Below are 19,993 nucleotides of genomic sequence, written 5' to 3' on the forward strand. Positions count from 1 at the left end.
ATGGCACTCTACCCAGGGAGACAGCTTGAGGCTCTGTCTCAAAAAAAAAAAAAAAAAAAAGAAAGAAAGAAAAAGAAAACAGCAATGAGATGAAAAATAATGGTGCAGGGACAGGATTAAAATTTGAAATACAGTGATATCTTAGCCTCATCCTATTAAAAGGAGAGGAGGGATTGGTCATGTGAATACAGCAATGTCCTGTACTCATGAAATAGCCAACAAAAAGCCCCAAATGGGCTCGGTGCCCATAGCTCAGTGAGTAGGGCACTGGCCACATACACCAAAGCTGGCAGGTTTGAGCCTAGTCTGGGCCTGCTAAACAATAATGACAACTACAACCAAAAAATAGCCAGGCATTGTGCCGGGCACCTGGAGTTCCAGCTACTCAGGAGGTGAGGCAAGAGAATTCTTTAAGCCCAAGAGCGTGAAGTTGCTGTGAGCAGCGATGCCACAACACTCTACCAAGGGTGACATTAAAAAAAAAAAAAGCCCCAAATGGGGGCAGAACAGCAAGGAGGTCAGGGTGGAACAGAATGAGCAAAGGAAAAATTAGAGCATGTGAATGATAATATGGGGGAGACCTGGGGCGATTTTGGCCCCTATGTGACAACCAATAATTCCTGTTGACTTTTTTGGTTGTCAGACTGGGGTAGGGGTGCTGCTGCCATCTACTGGGGAGAGGCCAGTGATGCTGCTAAACATCCTGCAATGACCAGGACAGCCCCCACAACAGCCCTAGGATTCAGCTGTACTGAGGTTGAGAAAACCTTGGGGGCCCTTATTGTGTGACAAAGGGAACTGGCAGAATTTAAAACAGAAGAATGTTTGGAGAAAGACACAGTCACAGTTGGTGTCTTTACCCTTCCTTGAACTCACTGCATCTACTTTATTCTGGTCCTTTCCTGGCTTTCTTTGTTCTACTTCAAATGCCCACTCCCATGTCGCTGTTTTTTCAATGCTCAAATCTGCCCCCACTGCACCCCCCTTTTTGCCCCAGATGATTGGGACAGACCAGACCTTTTTGGTCCTACCCTTGCAATCTTCTTCCATCTTGATTTGGCTTGATTTTCTTTCTCCCATTCATGAGTTATTGACAAATCCCTGCTGGGTTTTGAGGCTGATCTTTGAAACCTTAGGAAAAACTAAATCCTCAATCATTTATAAGCAATTGTTATATCCACTCTACTAGTGTCTGCCAACCATTACAAATTGCAAAAAGGAAAAAGAAAAAGATGGAGGAACAATCAATGTAATATCTGAGGGCTCAAATGGCCCTCATCCTTGGCTTTGAATTGCTGGACCCAGAAATATCTACAGCCTTCCTTTATTTTGTTTTGTAAAGTAAACTATTTATTTTAGAGTAGCTTGAGATTCACAGTGAAGACGCAAAGGCAGAGAGTTCCTTTGGAGTGCTCACTAGCCTCCCCTCTTACCTTTCCATGGTAAGTTTCCAACAAAACTAAGAAACTGAGGCTGGTACATTACTGTGACCTAAACTCCAGGCTACTGAGATTTTACTATTTTTCCCACTGATGTGCACTTTTTAAATTCCAGAATCCTGTCCAGGTGCCACATGGCATATATTTGTCCTGTCTTCTTAGAATCCTCTCGGCTACGACGTTTTCTCTGACTTTCCTCGGTTTTGACGGCGTCAGCAGTTTGAAGGAGGACTTTGTAGAAGGTCCTTCGGTTGCCTGATGTTTGCCCTGTTTACACTGGAGTTATGGGGTTTAGGAGAGAACACCACAGAAGGGACACGTCCTTCTCATCATGGGAGAGAGGAGGACCTACGGAGCTCATGTAGAATTCTTCTGTAAGGAAGATCTGTCTCTTCTCCTGCATTTTTTGTTTCTTATCTCTTTGGGATGAGACAAAAGTAGAAGCCCGAGGTTCACGTGAATTCTGGGGAAACAGAAAAGCTTTTCACCCATACCTAAGGTTCCTTTTCTCCTCCATGGTTCTCGGCTGGTTCCTGATGGCTTTAATTCTGTCTCTGGATGTCATGGGTATCAGAGATGCAATTAACTTTTGTCCTGCAGGGAAAAAAAAAAATAAATGGAGTTTCATTTCTTTTTTCTTTAACAGGATCATAACATTTTAAAGTACAGAGCTGAAGGTAGGGGGTGTTTTTCTAAGAGCACAAGGGAAGAAGAATATGTAGTAGACTTGGGGATCCCAAAGATCACAAAGGAAAGCAACAAGGAGACATATATATGTGCTATAGCTCAAAGCTAGAGCAAATGATAATGGCTGCGCTCTCTTCCAATTTCATGTTTCTCTCTTTCCCATGGCAAAAAACATTCTGCAAAGCCAACAAGATCCTGCATGTTTGGTCGGCCTACCCCTTTGCTCTCGCCTTAACATGCCACAGTGCTTCCTTTTGCTGTCCCACTGCCCCCCAACACCAAACCCAGGCCCAAGTGCCTCCTTTCCATTCCTTGACTCGCTATATGCTCTTCTGCCTAACTGCAAGGACTCCCTCCTCTTTTCCCACGAACTCGGGAGAAGTTCACATCTCCAGTCAATGGCTGTGGATGGTCCTGGTGCACCTACCCCCAAATCATTCTCTTCTTGTTAATAGAATCACAATTGTGATTTATTTAATTATTTTTTTGAGACAGAGTCTCATTTTGTCATCCTGGATAGAGTGCCATGGCGTCATAGTTCACAGCAACCTCAAACTGTTGGGCTTAAGTGACCCTCTTGCCTCAACCTCCTGAGTAGCTGGGACCACAGGTGTCCACCACAATGCCCAGCTAATTTTTCTATTTTTAATAGAGACAAGGTCTCTCTCTTGCTCAGGCTGGTCTTGAACTTCTGAGCTCAAGCAATCGACCCACCTTGGCCTCCCAGCGTCCTAGGATTACAGAGTGAGCCTCCACCTCAATTGATTAGGAATCTACCCCCTCTCTCATGACCCTGAGCTTCCTTGGGGGATAGGAGCAGGTCTCAGTGAGTCTAAGCCAATCCTAATAGTCCTGCCCAACTCCCACCACCCGCCACCCACCACCCCCACAGGCAATTGGTTTAAGCACAGGCATGTGACACAGGGTTGGCCAATGTTCTCTGTGGGGTGGTCTGCTGAGAAGTTTCTTAGAAAAGTTCTCTTCCTTCTCATATAAAAGCAAAAAGCATGAAAAAGACAGAACCTTCTTCCTTTGGATAGTGTGTGTCTGCGTGTGATACTGGAATGCTGTCACCATCTTCCACAGTGAGTAAAGCCAGCTGGGGTCCGGCAGGACAGTGATGTGCTGGCGGTGGCTAAGGCGCACAGGGAGCTGGCTGGCCCCTTGGGCCTAGCACTGAGCTGGAGCACCCGGGAGGAAACACCGGGCTCATTTTAGTAACATGCTTTAGGTAGAAGGGAAATCCCTCAAAGAGGGCCACCAACTCCGCTGGAGACAAGGAATTTGTGTCTCTCCTGAGTGGGAAGAATGAGTAGACTGAGAGGAAGAAAGAAGAAGAGGGAAAAAGGTGCAGGAGATGCCCACATGAGAAGTCATGCCCCAGTCTTTTTCCACAAAATACTTTGGTGCAAAGGGATTTTTCTCTTCTCCCAGAAATCACTGAGAGCTGTTACACATTATGTCTAAAATATTATGGAGGAAAAACATCTCTGTTGGGGTCAGGAGCAGAGAGGCCGAGAGGTTTCTTGGCAGCAGGTAGCATCTGTGTTGCCTGAAGCCAGGATAAGGAGGGATCTGACCAAGGTGAGCAGTGGCTAAAGACTTTGGCTGGGGAATCAGACAGACATGCATTTGGATCCCAGATCTGGCACATCAGTGAATTTCTCTGAGCCTTGTTTCCTCATCAAGCAAATGGAAGTGCCTGCCTCAAAGGTGCAGTGTGGGTAGTAAATAAAATGGAATGTGATGAATAACAAAAGCAGGTGCTCTGAACATGAAACAAGCTTGATCCCAGGGAGCTTTTGTTATAATAGCAGGGAGTTCTCAAAGAGGTCCCTTCCTTCATCCCCAGCCTCCTTAGTTCACCTACCAAACATTCTATATTACTAGATGTCTTAAAAGTAAAAAAAAACCTTGTAGACAACTTGGAAGCCTTCTTGGCCACCTCCCCAACTCCAGTCTTTCCTGGGATTTTACTACCTTGAATGGTTTCATGTGAAGAACAAGCAGTGTCCGTGCCCAGGCATTCTGGGCGGTGAAGGCTCTGAGAAATTGACTCATCCAGAGATGTTGAAAACCGTAACACTCGGTTGTCCTTTTTATCATTCCTTTTGCGGAAAATCTGAGCGTCTATCACGTCGACGTCAGACACTGAGGAAATCAAGCTGAAGCTTGAGTTAACCAGTGCCTTTTCTTGGCAAATCTGATTTGAAGATGGATGGCTTTGGGACCCAGATGGAACATTCTCAACCTCTATGACAATTTCATTCCCATGGTGTTCAGACAGCATCTCTCAACTCCTGCAAGCCTTGTTCTTCCCTGGGATGGGCTTCCAAAGACCTCACACGGCAGTCATCACACTGGCACTGTGGGGCCTCCCAGGGGAAAGTGACGGCAATCACAAAGGGATGCACCAGTCACATTTTTTTCAATGCCAGGATGAGATCACCAAAGCCACCTCCACATAAATTGCAACATAACTTCCCACATCTCCCCCCAGAGGGGTCTTCTCAGGAGGAGGTGTGTTTTCCTGCAGAGAATTCTGTCTCAGTAGCTAGGCAGGAGATTAGAAACAGAATCTTTCATTTAAGACAGTGGGATTCTAGAAACAGAAAGAAGAGATTCTTCTACATGACTCCTAATCAAAGGGCAAGATTTTGTTACTAATTTAGTGCTTCTGGCCTCGACTTTTATTTTATATTTATAATTTTTATATGCCTGCATGAGTCCAGATGGGTTTCTAGTGGGACACTTAGTATCTCTTGCTTGTCTGGAATGGTGGCTTGTTGGGTGGGGACACTGCCATTGTCTGCCTCCAATATCCATTCTCCTTTTTTCTCATACCAGCAGAAACTTCATTCCCTGTGTGGACACCCTCCTCAGTTAAAAATCTCCCAGCTTCCTTTGTGGTTATGGGTCAATCTGTGGCCCAGTTTTAGCCAATGATGTGTGGCTTCCAGAAATGCTCTTTAAAAGGCGACGGTTTGCCCTTCAGCATTTCTCTTCTTTTATGCCTGGAAGTAGCCATTTTGAAAACATGGGGATAAACATTCAGCTGCTAAGGACGGTGGAGAAAGAAGCTTGGAGATTCAGACTTTGAAGGCATTGTGGCTGAACCTTGGACTCCTTCCGCATTTCTTGTTATATGAGAAAAATAAACCCTTTTACTGCTAAGCCACTGGTCTTAATTACTTCACCCTAACCCTTTCCTGTAACAAGATGCTGATGTATATCATTCATTCATTCATTCATGTTTATGAGTGCCTACTATGTGCCAGGTGCTTCCTAGGTGCATAGCATAATCAACTAAAGCTACATTTTATCATGAGGCTGTCTATCGATTCATTGTACATGGTTTGAGAATCGGAACCAAGACAAAGCAGAATGGTGAAGACAGCAAGGTTGATCTTTGGGTCCTCTGTTTCTTTACTACTCTCTGCCTTTTGGGGACTCTTCTTCCACAGGGTCCCTGTGATACACATGGATTATGAAATATACATATATATGTACATGTTTGTATATGCAGATACATAGATGCACACAAGATCTGACCATTACGTTTGAGAGCCCATCCTAGAAGAAGTGTTACATACCTCATTGCTGAATATCACTGTGGTCACCTTCAAAGTATTCCCCTTGGGAAGCTATTCACCAACACCAACATCTAGTCCATCTTTCAAAGCAATTTAGTGATTCTTTTTCTGCTTCTTTTTGAGACAAAGTCTTACCCTATTGCCCAGGCTAGAATGGTGTCAGCCCAGCTAGGCCCTGGTGTCAGCCTAGCTCTCAGCAACCTCAGTGTCCTGGGCTCCAGTGGTCCTCCTGCCTCAGCCTCCTGAATAGCTGTAACTATAGGCCCCTACCACAAAGCCCAGCTAATTTTTTTTTTACTTTTAGTAGAGATAGTGTCTTGCTCTTGCTCAGGCTGGTCTCAAACTCCTGAGCTCAAGGGATCTTACTGCTCAGGCCTCCCAGAGTGCTAGGATTACAGGCATGAGTCACTGTGCCCAGCCTCCATATGCATTATTATATAGAGAGCTTTATAAGTTTATTCTTTGCTGTTCACAAACTTGCCTTTTGGCTCCAGTGTTCCCTAACTTACTCCTGTTGCTTCCTTTGACTTCTCAGTCTCTGGCTCCAATTAGACCTTCATCACTGCACACGGTGATACCTTATAGAGCTTCCTAACGGATTTCAAAGCCTCTGTCTTTCACCAGTCTGATTATCTCCACACTGTACCATCATAATCATTGTATGACTGTTGAAGAAAAATTAGATCAATGCACTTCATCCCTACCTACACAGACAGATGACCCAGTTTTGTCCCCTGTGTAAAAATGATTGGTCCAAGTGTGGGCATGTGCTCCAAGTAGGGCTGGCCAGAGTCCTTCCCCAGCACTGGTGAGCAGACCCAGGGAGAAAGAAAGACATCTGAAAGAGGTAGCTAAGCTGAGGGTTTGTGTGGGCTGCTATTGGCTGTGTTCTGTGGCCCGTGGACAAGGCTTGACTCTGCCGGCGTCAAGTTTAAGAGGAAGTGAGTCAAGCAAAGATGAGAAATGGATGGAAAACAAGAGAGTCCAGGTGGCACTGGCTTCTGTGACTCCTTCAACAAATTTAACCCAACAAATATCTCTGAAATACCTAGTACTATGTGCTAGGCACTCTACTAGGTACTGGGAGTATTTCTGCTTTCAATTCATATGCTTCCCGCCACATGAGCCAGTACATTCTCCTTGGCCCAATGCCCATTTGAGGTGGGTTTCTGTTGTTTCCAATCAGAAGATTTCTAATGATACCCAGAAAAGAAAAAACTATATGTTTAAAAGAAAACTCCACTGTGATGAATTAAGCAAGTACTGCATAAGTTGCTGCACCAGAGGCCACAAGGAAATGGCAGTGACTAGATTGCCTAGACCACATTCCTTCTTCACAGTTGACTTTTTGGTGGCTGTCCATTAAGCCTTACCATGGGGTGACTTGTGCCAATCACTTTCAGACAATGGTGGGTTTCCATAAGCACGGACAGGACCACTTTCACCTACATAAGCAGGGTTCACTGAAAGGAAGAGGAGAGAGACATTGCCAGTTAATCTCCCCACCAGACATTGCCAGGCTCCCCCAATTATGTCTGAGCCTGCAATAGTTTCACGTGTCAGTAATGGTCAGAAAGGGTTCCTAAGCCTGAGGCCTAGTCTTTGAGGTTCTAACAGGCCAATGATTAAGAATTTGGGTTACAGCTCAGTGCCTGTGGCTCAAGTGGCTAAGGTGCCAGCCACATACACATGAGCTGGAGGGTTCAAATCCAGCCCGGGGCCTGCCAAACAACAATGACGGCTGCAACCAAAACATAGCTGGGCATTGTGGCGAACGCCTGTGGTCCCAGCTACTTGGGAGGCGGAGGCAGGAGACTCGCTTGAGCCCAGGAGTTGGGGGTTGCTGTGAGCTGTGATGCCACAGCACTATACCCAAGGGCAACAGCTTGAGGTTCTGTCTCAAAAATAAATAAATAAATTGAGAACTTGGATGGGAAATAGGACAAAAATGCAAAAACAATGCTGTTAAATACAATCAGCCTGGATCAACTGTTTTCATTTGATAATAAGCCTGTGGGCTCCAAGTCCTGGGTCTGTGGCCTGTTAGGAACCGGTCTACACAGCAGGAGGTGAGTAGCAGTGAGTGAACACACCTTCGTCTGTATTTACAGCTGCTCTCCATCCTTCAGATCACTGCCTACGCTCCTTCTCCTATCAGATCGGCAGCAGCATTAGATTCTCATGGGAGAGTGAACCCTACTGTAAATTGCACATGTGAGGGATCTAGGTCATGTGCTCCCTGTGAGAATCTAATGCCTCATGATCTGCGGTGGGGCTGAGGTGATGCGAGCTCTGGGGAGGGGCTGCGAACACAGATTATCAGTAGCAGAGAGGTTTGATGCACAGAGACCATAATAAGCCAGTTTCTTGCAGACTCATATCAAAATCATTCCTCCTGTCCATGGAAAAACTGTCTTCCATGAAACCCGTCTCTGGTGCCAAAAAGCCTGGGGACCACTGCCATGAGCCATAGTTAAAAATAAATTACATTGGCTCGGCGCCTATAGCTCAACCGGCTAAGGCGCCAGCCACATACACCTAAGGTGGTGGGTTCGAATCCCCAGCCCGGACCCGCCAAACAACAATGACGGCTGCAACCAAAAAATAGCCGGGCATTGTGGCAGGCGCCTGTAGTCCCAGCTACTTGGGAGGCGGAGGCAGGAGACTCGCTTGAGCCCAGGAGTTGGAGGTTGCTGTGAGCTGTAATGCCACAACACTCTACCCAGGGGGACAGCTTGAGGCTCTGTCTCAAAATAATAATAATAATAATAATAATAAAAATAAAAAATAAATAAATAAATTACATTGGGATCCAGGACACACCTATGCATACAGAACTGAAAGACAAGTTTCACAAAACAATATTTTGCTTGACTAATAAACTGCTCTATTACATATTCTTACTCTGTTCCACACTCTTCTGTTTCATTTTACAAGTTTATTTTAAAATTTGTTAATGAGTTAAATTCAGAGTTTAAAAAATACTCTTCTAGGTGAGTACAGAAGTTCTTTCCAACTCTAGCATTTTACGGTGACACACGAACAAATTTGAAATATGGCATAATTTCCTTAGGCATAGTCTACTCTTAGCATTGACTCAACAGTGTCAACATTTCAATATATGTTTTTCAGTCCATGGCAAACATTAAACATAAACTCTTCCATAGAGAAAATGGAGCACATTTTGATAGAGTGTGCAAAAATCCATTGCAAGAGATTCTGGAACTTCTTGCCTGGGAATGATCTCTGGCTCTATTACTTATTAGCTGTGTGCCCCCAGGCAGGTTACTTAACATCTCTGAACTTCAAATATCTTACTACCTAAAACAGGAACAATAAAAGAACCTTCATATAATCTTCTTGGAGGAGCTGAATCAGTTAATATTTGCAAAGTGATTCAATAATCCTAGCACATATTAAACTCATAACATATAATGTGGTAGATTAATTGTTATTCAGCACTATAACAATTCCTCCATCTTGGCCACCTCCACTAATGTTGGGCTTGGTCATTGTAAACTCATAACATATATTGTGGTAGATTAATTGTTATTCAGCACATATAACAATTCCTCCATCTTGGCCACTTCCACTCATGTTGGGTATAGTTTGGCTTTAACAAAAGGCATATGGCAGAAGTGACTATCTCCCAGTTCTATGCCAAGGCTTTTAAAGACATTGTGTGTTGGGCAGCGCCTGTGGCTCAGTGGGTAGGGTTCTGGCCTCATATACTGAGGATGAGGGGTTTGAACATGGCCCTGGCCAAACCACAACAAAAAATAACCAGGTGTTGTGGCAGATGCCTGTAGTCCCAGCTATTCAGGATGCTGAGGCAAGAGAATTACCTAAGCCCAGAAATTGGAGGTTGCTGTGAGCTGTGACGCCACGGCACTCTACCAAGGGCGATACAGTGAGACTCTGTCTCTAAAGAAAAAATATAAATAAAAAATAAAGACATTGTGTGTTTCTGCTTGCTACTTCCAGCTTATGCCACAGGAAGAAAATGCCTTAGGTAGCTCCCTGGTCCAAGAAAAAGGACATTGGACCTAAATGGAACCCATGACCAGAAGCCAAGCACAACAAAATTCAGCCTAGTTCTGCCAAACCCTAACCAATCCTGACAATGTATAAGAAAGAAAGAAATGCTTGTTTATTCTATGACTTTGGGTTTATGGACTTGTTTGTTATGCAGCATTTCTGCGTCAAAGGCTAACTGACACAACTCTTATAAGAGCTCGTATTGATTCAGTTAATATTTCTCAAGTGCCTACACTGTGCCAGATACTGTGACACTAAGAAGACCACTTGGAACTTTTTAGAGCCTTGGAGGCTACATAGATGAATATGGATTCTTATTAAAGGTGAAGAGTTTATCAGGACGGGGTGACATGGCGTAAGCAATTGCCAAGGGCTAAAATCTTTGTCCTACAAAGGAGCCCAGAGAAGGAAGCCACGTTTGACTGGTTTTTATTTTTTCAAAGCATTTTAATTTCCAGTGTTTAACAGAGCTTGGGCAGGAAGCTGTTTGTGTTTGCTCTGATTCTACCCAACAGTCGTGTAGGGTAAGTAAGAGGTCAGGCTGCAGGTCAGAGAGACGGGATTCGATCCTGGCTCTGTTGATTGAGTAGTTGGGTATAGTTGGGTGACCTTGGACATGTTTCATTCTGGGTATGTTTTCTTATCTGTTAAGACAAGGAGAACAGAAGTGTCTGCCTGAAAGGCTGTTAAACAGATTAAACAAGATAATAAAAATAAGGCTCTTGGCAGTCCCCGGGGACGGGAAGCTTGCAGAACTGCTCAGCATTATTAGCTCCACTTGCATTCGAGTAGGTCTGTGTCTCCATCTTTTCTTTTCTTTTTTTTTTTGCAGTTTTTGGCTGGGGCCAGGTTTGAACCTGCCCCTCTGGTATATGGGGCCGGCACCCTACTCCTTTGAGCCACAGGCGCCGCCCAGTGTCTCAATCTTTTTTCACTATCAGTCCTCTCAAGGGTCTTTTTAGACATTTTTCTTCATCACCCTCCTCCATGAAATTCTAATACCACAGATATATTTATCTGTGGTAAATGGGGTGTCTGCTTATGTACTACACAGATAACATAAACTTATTTTTTTTATCATCGCCCTCCTCCATGAAATTCTAATACCACAGATATATTTATCTGTGGTAAATGGGGTGTCTGCTTATGTACTACACAGATAACATAAACTTATTTTGTTTTTGGCCTTTCAAGAACAAATGTTCTTCCTTTGGCATTGCACCCTACTGATATCTGGGCTTTGGCATGAATATTTTCTTTTTTTTTTTTTCCTTTTTTTTTTTTTTATTAAATGATAGCTGTATACATTAATGCAAAACATGGGGTACAGTGTAGTGTTTTCATATACAATTTGAAATACTTTCATCCAGCTGGTTCACATAGATTTCATGTCATTTGCTTAGTCATTGTGTCAAAACATTTATATTCTAGTTCTAGAAAATTTTCCATGCCGATGTGTAAGAGTCAGTGCCTTTCATTAGTCTGGGGCAATGCATCGCGTCCGCTCCTCTCTACCCTCTTCATGTTCTCCCTCAAGGCTGATTAGTCCTCCACGGGCACATCCAGTGTCAATGACAAACCAACACAACTCTTACCATTGTTGCTGTCGGTTCAGTTAGTTTTTCTCAAGTGCCTACTGTGTGCCAGGCACTGTGACACTAGGCAGACCACCTAACACCTTTTAGAGCTTTGGAGGATACACAGGGGAATACCGATTCTTCTTAAGGGTAAAGGGTTTATCAGGATGGGGTAATGTGACACAAGTGATTGCTTATTCCCTTCTTGGCTGAACACTCCCTCTCTGTCTTGTCCTTCAGAGCCTCTAAATTCCTGCAACATGGCCTGGATTTTTTGCTCTTGTCTAATGAACTGGATTCCCCTATGAGGGACCAAGTCCCTTTTCTCCTCCTGCAAGGTAAGAACTCTTTAGAATGTCCTTTGCTTCCCGGAGCTAAGCATCTTACTTTTACCCACAGAAGTGGGCTACAGCTTTTGTTGTACTTTTTAGGAGGACAACATGATTTTTCAAATATTAGTAGTCTGCTTGCTAATTTTCTTTAGTCTTGATGTGCCACTTTGGTTTATCCATTTAGGTTTTAAGTGACCTGAGGACGGAGCTGCCTCTGACTCACTTTGCCTTCCACAAAGCTCTGAACATACAAATGCTGATCCCTGGACACCTTTAGAATATACTAAACTAAATGTAGCTGGGGCTGGCAAACCATGAGAAAATTAATTTTGTTTGCCCAGCTCAGTGTTTTTAAATTTTTTTTTTTTTTTGAGACAGAGTCTCTGCGCCTTAGGTAGAGTGTCATGGGGTCATCACTCACAGCAACCTCAAACTCTTGGCCTCAAGTTATCCACTTGCCTCAGCCTCCTGGGACTACAGGCGTCCACCACAATGCCTGGTTAGTTTCTCTACTTTTAGTAGAGACTGAGTGTCACTTTTGTTCAGGTTGGTCTCAAACTCCTGAGCTCAGGCAATCTACCCATCTCAGTCTTCCAGAGTGCTAGGATTACAAGAGTGAGCCACTGTGCTCGGCCAACTATTTTAATTTTTAACAATTATTTCAGAGCCTGTAAAAAAAAACTCAGGTTTCACATAAAAAACCAAATGTCTAGCTTCTTTTGGAAAAATCTGAGGATCTTGGCACCCTGAGCCCACTTTACCACATAACTAGGAACTCTGCCACATGCGATCTTTGGGAGGCACAGGACACACAGATCCCCATTTCCCACACCCTTCACCTGCCTTTTTGGTAATTGATGACAAATGGCTTCTCTAGACACTGAGTTCTCAACTGCTGTATCTAGGGAGGATGTGTTTGAGGAGGGAAGAACACACCATTCTGTTGCTGAGACTCTACTGATTATATTCTTAAGTCCATGGATTTTACTTCCCAGGATATGATCCTTGCTTGGCAAATGCTTACCATAGCCTTTTCCAGGAGCGCCTGGCAGAGGGTGCCTATGTGAATGTGCCATCCCCATGGATGTCATCTCAATGTTTTCAGGGTAGTCTTCATTCTCTCCCCTAAGGATGCCCAAGGAGCCATTACCCCTGTGATGAAATGAAGGCTGGATTGAAGACGTTCTGGTGGGTATCCGAACAACCCCAAATGACGGGTCACTATCCATCCAATAGTGTGGTGAGGACAGTCATTCACTCATTTATCCATTTATCTATCCATTTGTCCATCCATCCATCCACCCACCCACCCATGTTAGGCATGGGCTATGGGGTAAGGATACAAAGATGAAGAGGTGGGATTTACGCACTCAAGAGGCTCCCAGAACAATCTGGTACAGCTTCTTAGACACAGCTGTAAGCAATTATACTACTATGTACAGGTAGAAATGGGTGAGGTTCAGAAGACAGGCCCAAGGAGCTCAGGGGGAGGAGAGAATTCTGACTGAGAGGTGGTTGTGGTGCGGAGATCTACATGGAAAAGAGACAACTGAGTGAACTTGGAAGGATATATTCCTGACTGGAGGAGAGCATTCCAAGGATAAGGAACAGCATAAATAAAGGAGTGAGGCCAGAAAGAGCTGAATATATAAAGGAAATGTTATGAAAATCAACTAACCTAAAGCAACAGTCCTCAATTTAGTATATACAGTATGTGCACACCCCTAATCCTTGTCCCAAACAATTAAATCAGAAGCTTTGAAGGTTGGGCTTAGGAATCTGTATTATTTTTAAAGTTTCCCAGGTAACCAAGTAACTCTACGGATCAGCTCAGGTCAAGAATCACTGACCTCGAGTATAGGGTCAAGGCAGGATGGGGATAGGAGAGATAGGAGGAGATCAAACAGGCTGGCCTTTGGCTGGCATCTTACCTTAGCACCATGCACCCTGATTCATGAATCTTCTACACTTGAAGTTGTGTGTGGCCTTTCTCCCAAAGGTTAAGGGGACCCAGGGAATATGAAAAGCAGAGGAGTCACAGGATCAAAGGTGTGTTTTGGAATAGGAATCAGGCAGTGGGAGATAAGACCAAGGAAGACATTTTTGAGCTAGTCCTGTTAACATTGATATTTAAATCCTAAAGATACCTCAAATACTGTACACCTATATCCTCTCCCCTTATTTCTAGAGATAAATAGAAGCCATCAGTTTTTATCAAATTCATAAATATTACTTGTAGAAATAGTTAATGAAAAATAAGACTCATATTGGTTAAAATTTCACATGGTTAAGATTTGTTAGAGATTAAACAAAAAACTGACCTAAAAATCACATCTTTTTGCAACATAAACATGGGCAAACTTAATGGAGAAAAATTAGATTTGATAGAATTAAGTCATCCAAACTAATGCGATCAATGTCTAGAATTAGACCTGGTAAAATTTGCCAAGGACAAAAGATTAAAGAGAAGGTTAAAATATTTCAGACAAAATTGAAATACACAGAATCTCAACCAGAAAAAATTGGATTTAATGTTTTAAAATGGCCTTAAAAGGCCAGGCCAGGTGACTTGTGCCTGTAATCTATCACTCTGGGAGGCTGAGGTGGGTGGCTCGCTTGAGCTCACTGGTTCGAGACCAGCCTGAGCAAAAATGAAACCTCCTCTCTACTAAAAATGAAAAACTGAGGCAAGAGGATCGCTTTAGACCAAGACTTTGAGGTTGCTGTGAACTGTGACACCACGGCACTCTACCAAGGGCAACAAAGTGAGACTCTTGTCTCAAAAAAAAAAAAAAAAAAAAAGGAACGCTGCCAGTGGTGAAAATTACAATCAGTAACATTTAAGGAAAATTACAATGAAGATCAATGAATCAATCCTGCAATAAAGTTTTTGTCAAAAATGATCAACTCTGACAAAATCTCTATACAAAGATTTTTGTATAATAAAAATGAAAGTAGAAAAATCAGAAAGTGATACAAACATCTTGTATGAAAACCTAGCTGAGGAATTAAATTGACTTCATGGAGTTAGACCTTCAATAGATTTTCTTGATAAAAATTCATTACCGTTAATATAATTCTGGCTAAAGCGTTTGTTTTGTATTTATGACTCTTAAGTGATAACCCAACCCCACTGGCAATGCAGCACGGTCAAACCAGTGTGAGGCTGATGTGGTGGATCACGTCTGTAATCCGAGCACTTTGGGAAGCTGAGGTGGGAGGATCTCTGGAGGCCACAAGTTCAAGACCAGCCTTGGGCAACAGGATGAGACCCCCCATCTCTACTAAAAAAAAAAAAAAAAGCTGTGGGGATCCAGATACCTTACAGAGATTGGTATAAGAAAAAATGGGAGACTAGGAAGATGATCCAAACAAGAGGTGATGAAAGATTAAGTTCAGGGCTGGGCATGGTGGCTCATGCCTATAATCCCAGCACTCTGGGAGGCTGAGGCAGGTGGATTGCCTCAGATCATGAGTTTGACCAGCCTGAGCTAGAGCGAGATCTTTTCTCTAAAACTAGCTGGGCATTGTGGCAGGCACCTGTAGTCCCAGCTACTTGGGAGGCTGAGGCAAGAGAATCACTTGAGTCCAAGAGTCTGAGGTCGCTGTGAGCTATGACGCCATTGCACTCTACTGCGGTCAACAAAGAGAGACTGTCTCAAAAAATAAAAATAAAAAAGATTAAATTTGGGCAGCACCTGTGGCTCAAAGGAGTAGGACACCGGCCCCATACACCAGAGGTGGTGGGTTCAAACCCAGCCCCAGCCAAAAACTGCAAAAAAAAAAAAAGATTAAATTCAGGTAAGGACTTTAGGTCTCAGGCTGAGAGTCTATGGTCCAGGCAAAGTCTATATGTAGCGATTGAGATCAGATCATGAAAACCATCATACATGACCCTAATGTAAACCATACCAACCAAATTCCCTTGACTTGATGATTTAACACTCAGACCCCACTCCCACTGAAGAGATATATCTACACTTACCCCCTGGTCATTCCCAGAGTCTCTGAAAAGCCATAATCATGCCCATTCTCAGCATCTGGATAATCAGGTTCTCCCCAAATGTCTGGAGAGTTCTGATAGTCCTCAGCATCAGAATAGTCTGGTTCCCCAAAAAAGTGTGGAGAGTTAGGTTGATTTTTGGCACCTAGATAATCAGGGTCTCCCAGAGAGTCTGTGCGTGTATTGATTCTGGAACCAGCATATTGTAGATTCCTTCTGGAGCCTGAATGATTTGAATTGCCTCTGGGGCCAGGATGGTTAGTGTTGCTCTGAGTTTCAAGGTAGTCTGGTTCTCCTAAGGAGCCAAAATAATCTGGATGTGTTCTAGAGTCTGCATAATTTCTAGTGCTTCTAGAATATGTAAAATCAGAATTTTTTTGAGATCTGGGGTAGTCTGGCTGTCCAGATGAGCCTGGGGGGTATGGATTCCTCTGAAATTCCATATAATCTGGCTCTTGTAGGGATCTGTGGTAGTCTGGACTGATTCTAGAAATTGCAGAGAATGAATTGTTCCTGGTGCTAGGACGGTCTGGATTATCTGGAGATCCGGGATAATCCGGCTCTGCAAAAGATGCAGGATAGTCTGGACTTGTTCTGGAGCCTCCAGAGTATGGATTTCTCTTGGTGCTGGGGTAGTCTGGATTGTTCATAGGAGCTGGAACATTTGGATGATCCTGAGTTATTGAATATCCCTGCATTCGGTGCTGAGACCCTGAATAGTCAGGGTCATCTGGATCATCCTTGTACCTATTATATCTGTAGTGGGCAGACATGCTGGTATGGTACAGATTCTTCACCCTGGAGCGTTAAAATGTTTCCAATGTGCAATTACTCAGAAATATTTTTTCTTACGCCTGAAAAACAAAAAGAAAAGAAAAGGTCAGACATTTCCCCCTCTCTTCCCTGCAGAGATTGCTGGTTAACATCAGGTATCTGTTCTTCTTTCTTTCACTGTTGGGTACGTAGCTGCACAGAATAAAGATGCTATTTCCCGGGCTCTTCTGCAGCTAGATGTGGGCATGAGAGTGGTCAAAGGATTAGCAGACGCGCTACCTACAACTTCCCAGTCCGTGCTCCTAAGGTAAAGGAGTTATCCCTCCCTCTCTCAGTCTTTTTATTTCCTGTGGGCTGGAACATGAACATGATGTCGCGCCATCTTGGCCATGCATACAAAGGCAGCACCCACCTTGGGGACAGTAGTACAACAGGTAGGAGGAGCCTGGGTTGTTGGTGACTTGATGGAGCAGAGTCATCATATCAGTAAGGTGACCAGATTTTAACATTGGTAAAGCGGGACACCATTGGAGGGGCGCGGGGCGGAGCGGGGGCGGGAGGCGGGGCGTGGCAGGAGCAGGGCGTGGGGCGTAGCGGGGGCGTGGCAGGGGACCGGACCGGACAGGGCAGGGCCTGACAACAATGCAAACTTTGATAAGCAGTTCTCGATAATCACTTCTCAACAATTATTTGTTATTCTAGTTTAACATTATAAAATTAACAAAAATAATATAAAACTCATATCCTGGCGAAATAGCCGCATGACAGCTGAAAACTGTATATTCCCTTACTGTTCTCCTGCCCACTCATGCATTCTTTCCAAAAATCGGGACCTTTTTAAAACGCAGCGGGACGCGGGACAAATTGTTAAAAAGCGGGACGTCTGGTCACCCTACATATCAGCTTAGACTATGATGTAAGAGAGAAATAAACTATTATCTTGTTTGAACCACTGGGTTTTTCTGGTCTTTGATACATGCAGCCAAACTTGTATCTTAAACAATACACTCCTTCAGTTGGAGGGTAGAAAGAGAGCAATGAACCAAAGGATTGAAATAAGCAAGGACTTTTTGAGCATTTTGGTTGCATATGAGGTTCTAGGGTTCAAAGCATATATTAGTATGAGTGCGCAAAAGAAAAATAGTTAATAGGAACGAGAGGACTTGGGTAAGGAGACAATTGCTATGACCTCTTCCAGTTTGAAAATATGATTTTCTGAGTTCCAATCTACAGACACGGCATACTTTCAAATCAGAAGTGATAGGGTTTTAGTTTCTAAGTATGCTAGATAGCTGTTGTTTTTGTTTGCTGGTTAGCCATTTCCCCTTCTGGCATTAATGCCCTGATTTTCCTCTGGACATCATTTCCCTCCCCTACTTTTGGTCCAGGGGTTACAGGGAAGAATCAATTACATTTCAATTACACCCCTCCTAGATGGTCAGTGACTCAGGCCTAGCTAATCAGTGTTCCCCATCCCCCTGACCACAGGGTTTGGCTCAGGAATGAGCATATAACCCGACCTTGCCCTTCAGGACCTGGGCTAGAATTATTAAGAAAACGGAGCTTTCACTTCCCTGGGGTTTCTGAGGGGTGGAACATTAGCCTGGAGCTTCTGGTGTAGTGCCAGTGGGACTAGGAAGAAAATGTGCAGGGGAGAAAATTTAAAGGAAGAACCAATAGTTTTTATTGACTGACCCAACATGGAAAGGGAAAAGGATAAAAGGCGAACACATCCACAGGTCAAGCCAGCGTCATGAGATGAATGGTGAGGCCTCTCTGAAAGAAGGAAGTAGAACATTTTTCAGGTTCAGCCGTTTACAATTTTATCTCTATGTAAATGGCAAGGGTTGGCCTTTTTGAGTAATTAGAGCTAAAGACAATATTAACTTCCTGCCAATACCTGTAGGCTCAGAAGGTTCATTTGCCAACTCCCTTCCACGTTTCTGAGCATAGTTGAAGTCTGTTTTGCATTACTGGGATCCTGCCCAGCATCCATTTCTCTCTTTTGTGTGACACTTTTCTTTGCATAACTCTTCTTTCTCAGTCCCCAAGGGTCAGGGGTGGGCATGTGACCTAATCAGAAGTATTTTCTTCCGGGCCACAGTGATTGGTTGAAGGCCTACTCTCCGGTTAGAGAGAGTGAGATTTAATTCTGGGAATTGGGGCTGGGTCTGATGGCTCGCGCCTATAATCCTAGCACTCGGAGAGGCAGAGGCAAGTGGATTGCTTGAGCTCAGGAGTTGAGACCAGCCTGAGGAATAGTGAGACCCCCATCTCTACTAAAAATGGTAAAATTATCTGGGTGTTGTGGCAGGCACCTGTAGTCCCAGCTATTTAGAAGGTTGAGGCAAGAGGATCACTTTAGCCCAAGAGTTTGAGGTTGCTGTGAGCTATGACACCACAGCGCTCTACCTAGGGTGACAATGAGACTTTGTCTCAAAAAAAAAACAAAAAAACAAAAAAACACACAAATTCTGGGAATTTTGCCAGAACCGTAGAGAACAGAGAAGCTCTCTATCTCTCTGCTGGACTTGGAATTAGGAAGTTACAACCCTGAAGCTGCCAGTGGTCACAGTGGAGAAGTTTTGCCTAAGAATGAGGCCAGCTGGGAGGACAGCAGAGCAAACAGAAAGACCAGATGCTGAGGGCATCATTTAAGTACCTGGAGGCAGCCAACCACCGGAGGCTTGAGTCTTTACATTCTCTGTTTGGCTAAAGTTAATCTGAACTGGGTCTCTGTCATTTGACATCAAAAGAGAATAATTCTAATATGCAAACCAGAACATCGGTACAAACTATCTATAATGCTATGAAGACTAAATGCTGAGTTTTATTGCAAATTATTTTTCATCAAATGGACATCGAACTTGTTTGTGTTCTAAAACTAGAAATTAATGTACTTATAATCTAGGAACTTCCATGGCCTATCAAAGCCCAAATTCTTACAGTTAAACAATGACTAGTATATTCAAGAAATTAAAAGCAGATACAGATATATTAGCCTGAGAGAGATAAGTCTATTTACCAAAAGATAATAAAAATGTTTGCAGAAACTTTTCTTTTTTTTGAGACAGAGTCTCACTCAATATATTGATCTATTGCTCTGGGTAGAGTGCCGTAGTGTCCTAGCTCACAGCACCCTCTATCTCTTGGGTTTAAGCAATCCTCAAACTAAGGGTGACAAAGTGAAACTCTGTCTCCAAAACAAAAAAGCTACAGAACAACAAAGGCTCAACCTCTGCTACCTGCACCTGTGGAGGAAACGCACAGGTGTAACAAAGATGAGGAGAAAGAGTTGGGCACAAAAGAGTTTGTGCTCTCTAACATTTCTGCAAAGTTCAAAAAGAGCAAAACTAATAAGTCATGCAAGAAGTCAGAATAGTGCTAGCCTGGGGAGGGAACCAGGAATTGCCTTGAGAAAGTCTGTGGGGAGGTGGGGGGTGATCTTGGGTGGTGGATACTCAGGGAATATATGTGTGTATATGTGTAAAAATTTATCAAGTTGCATACTTGTACTGCTGGTGGGAATGCAAGCTAATATGACCTTTTT

The 19,993-nt window shown here is 43.6% G+C and overlaps 1 protein-coding gene across 4 annotated transcripts in view; it reads right to left on the minus strand.

The window, feature by feature from the left end:
• Positions 1 to 16,442, minus strand: part of TMC5 (transmembrane channel like 5) — a 60,097-nt gene extending 43,655 nt beyond the window's left edge. For 3 of the 4 annotated variants that reach the window (XM_012805726.2, XM_012805727.2, XM_003790865.3), the window contains exons 1-5: positions 15,652 to 16,442; positions 13,033 to 13,044; positions 12,691 to 12,851; positions 7,093 to 7,182; positions 1,934 to 2,033 (exon numbers count right to left, since the gene is read on the minus strand). In XM_012805726.2, coding sequence (XP_012661180.1) covers positions 1,934 to 2,033; positions 7,093 to 7,182; positions 12,691 to 12,851; positions 13,033 to 13,044; positions 15,652 to 16,442 — 1,154 coding nt within the window. Of the gene's footprint in view, positions 1 to 1,933; positions 2,034 to 4,106; positions 4,673 to 7,092; positions 7,183 to 12,690; positions 12,852 to 13,032; positions 13,045 to 15,651 lie in introns of those variants that run through there. The other variant, XM_012805728.2, reaches the window with a different exon arrangement.
• Positions 16,443 to 19,993: the final 3,551 nt, after the last annotated feature.

This window comes from Otolemur garnettii, unplaced genomic scaffold (assembly GCF_000181295.1).
Source record: "Otolemur garnettii isolate 467f Iridium unplaced genomic scaffold, OtoGar3 scaffold00044, whole genome shotgun sequence".
NCBI classification, from domain to species: Eukaryota; Metazoa; Chordata; class Mammalia; order Primates; family Galagidae; genus Otolemur; species Otolemur garnettii.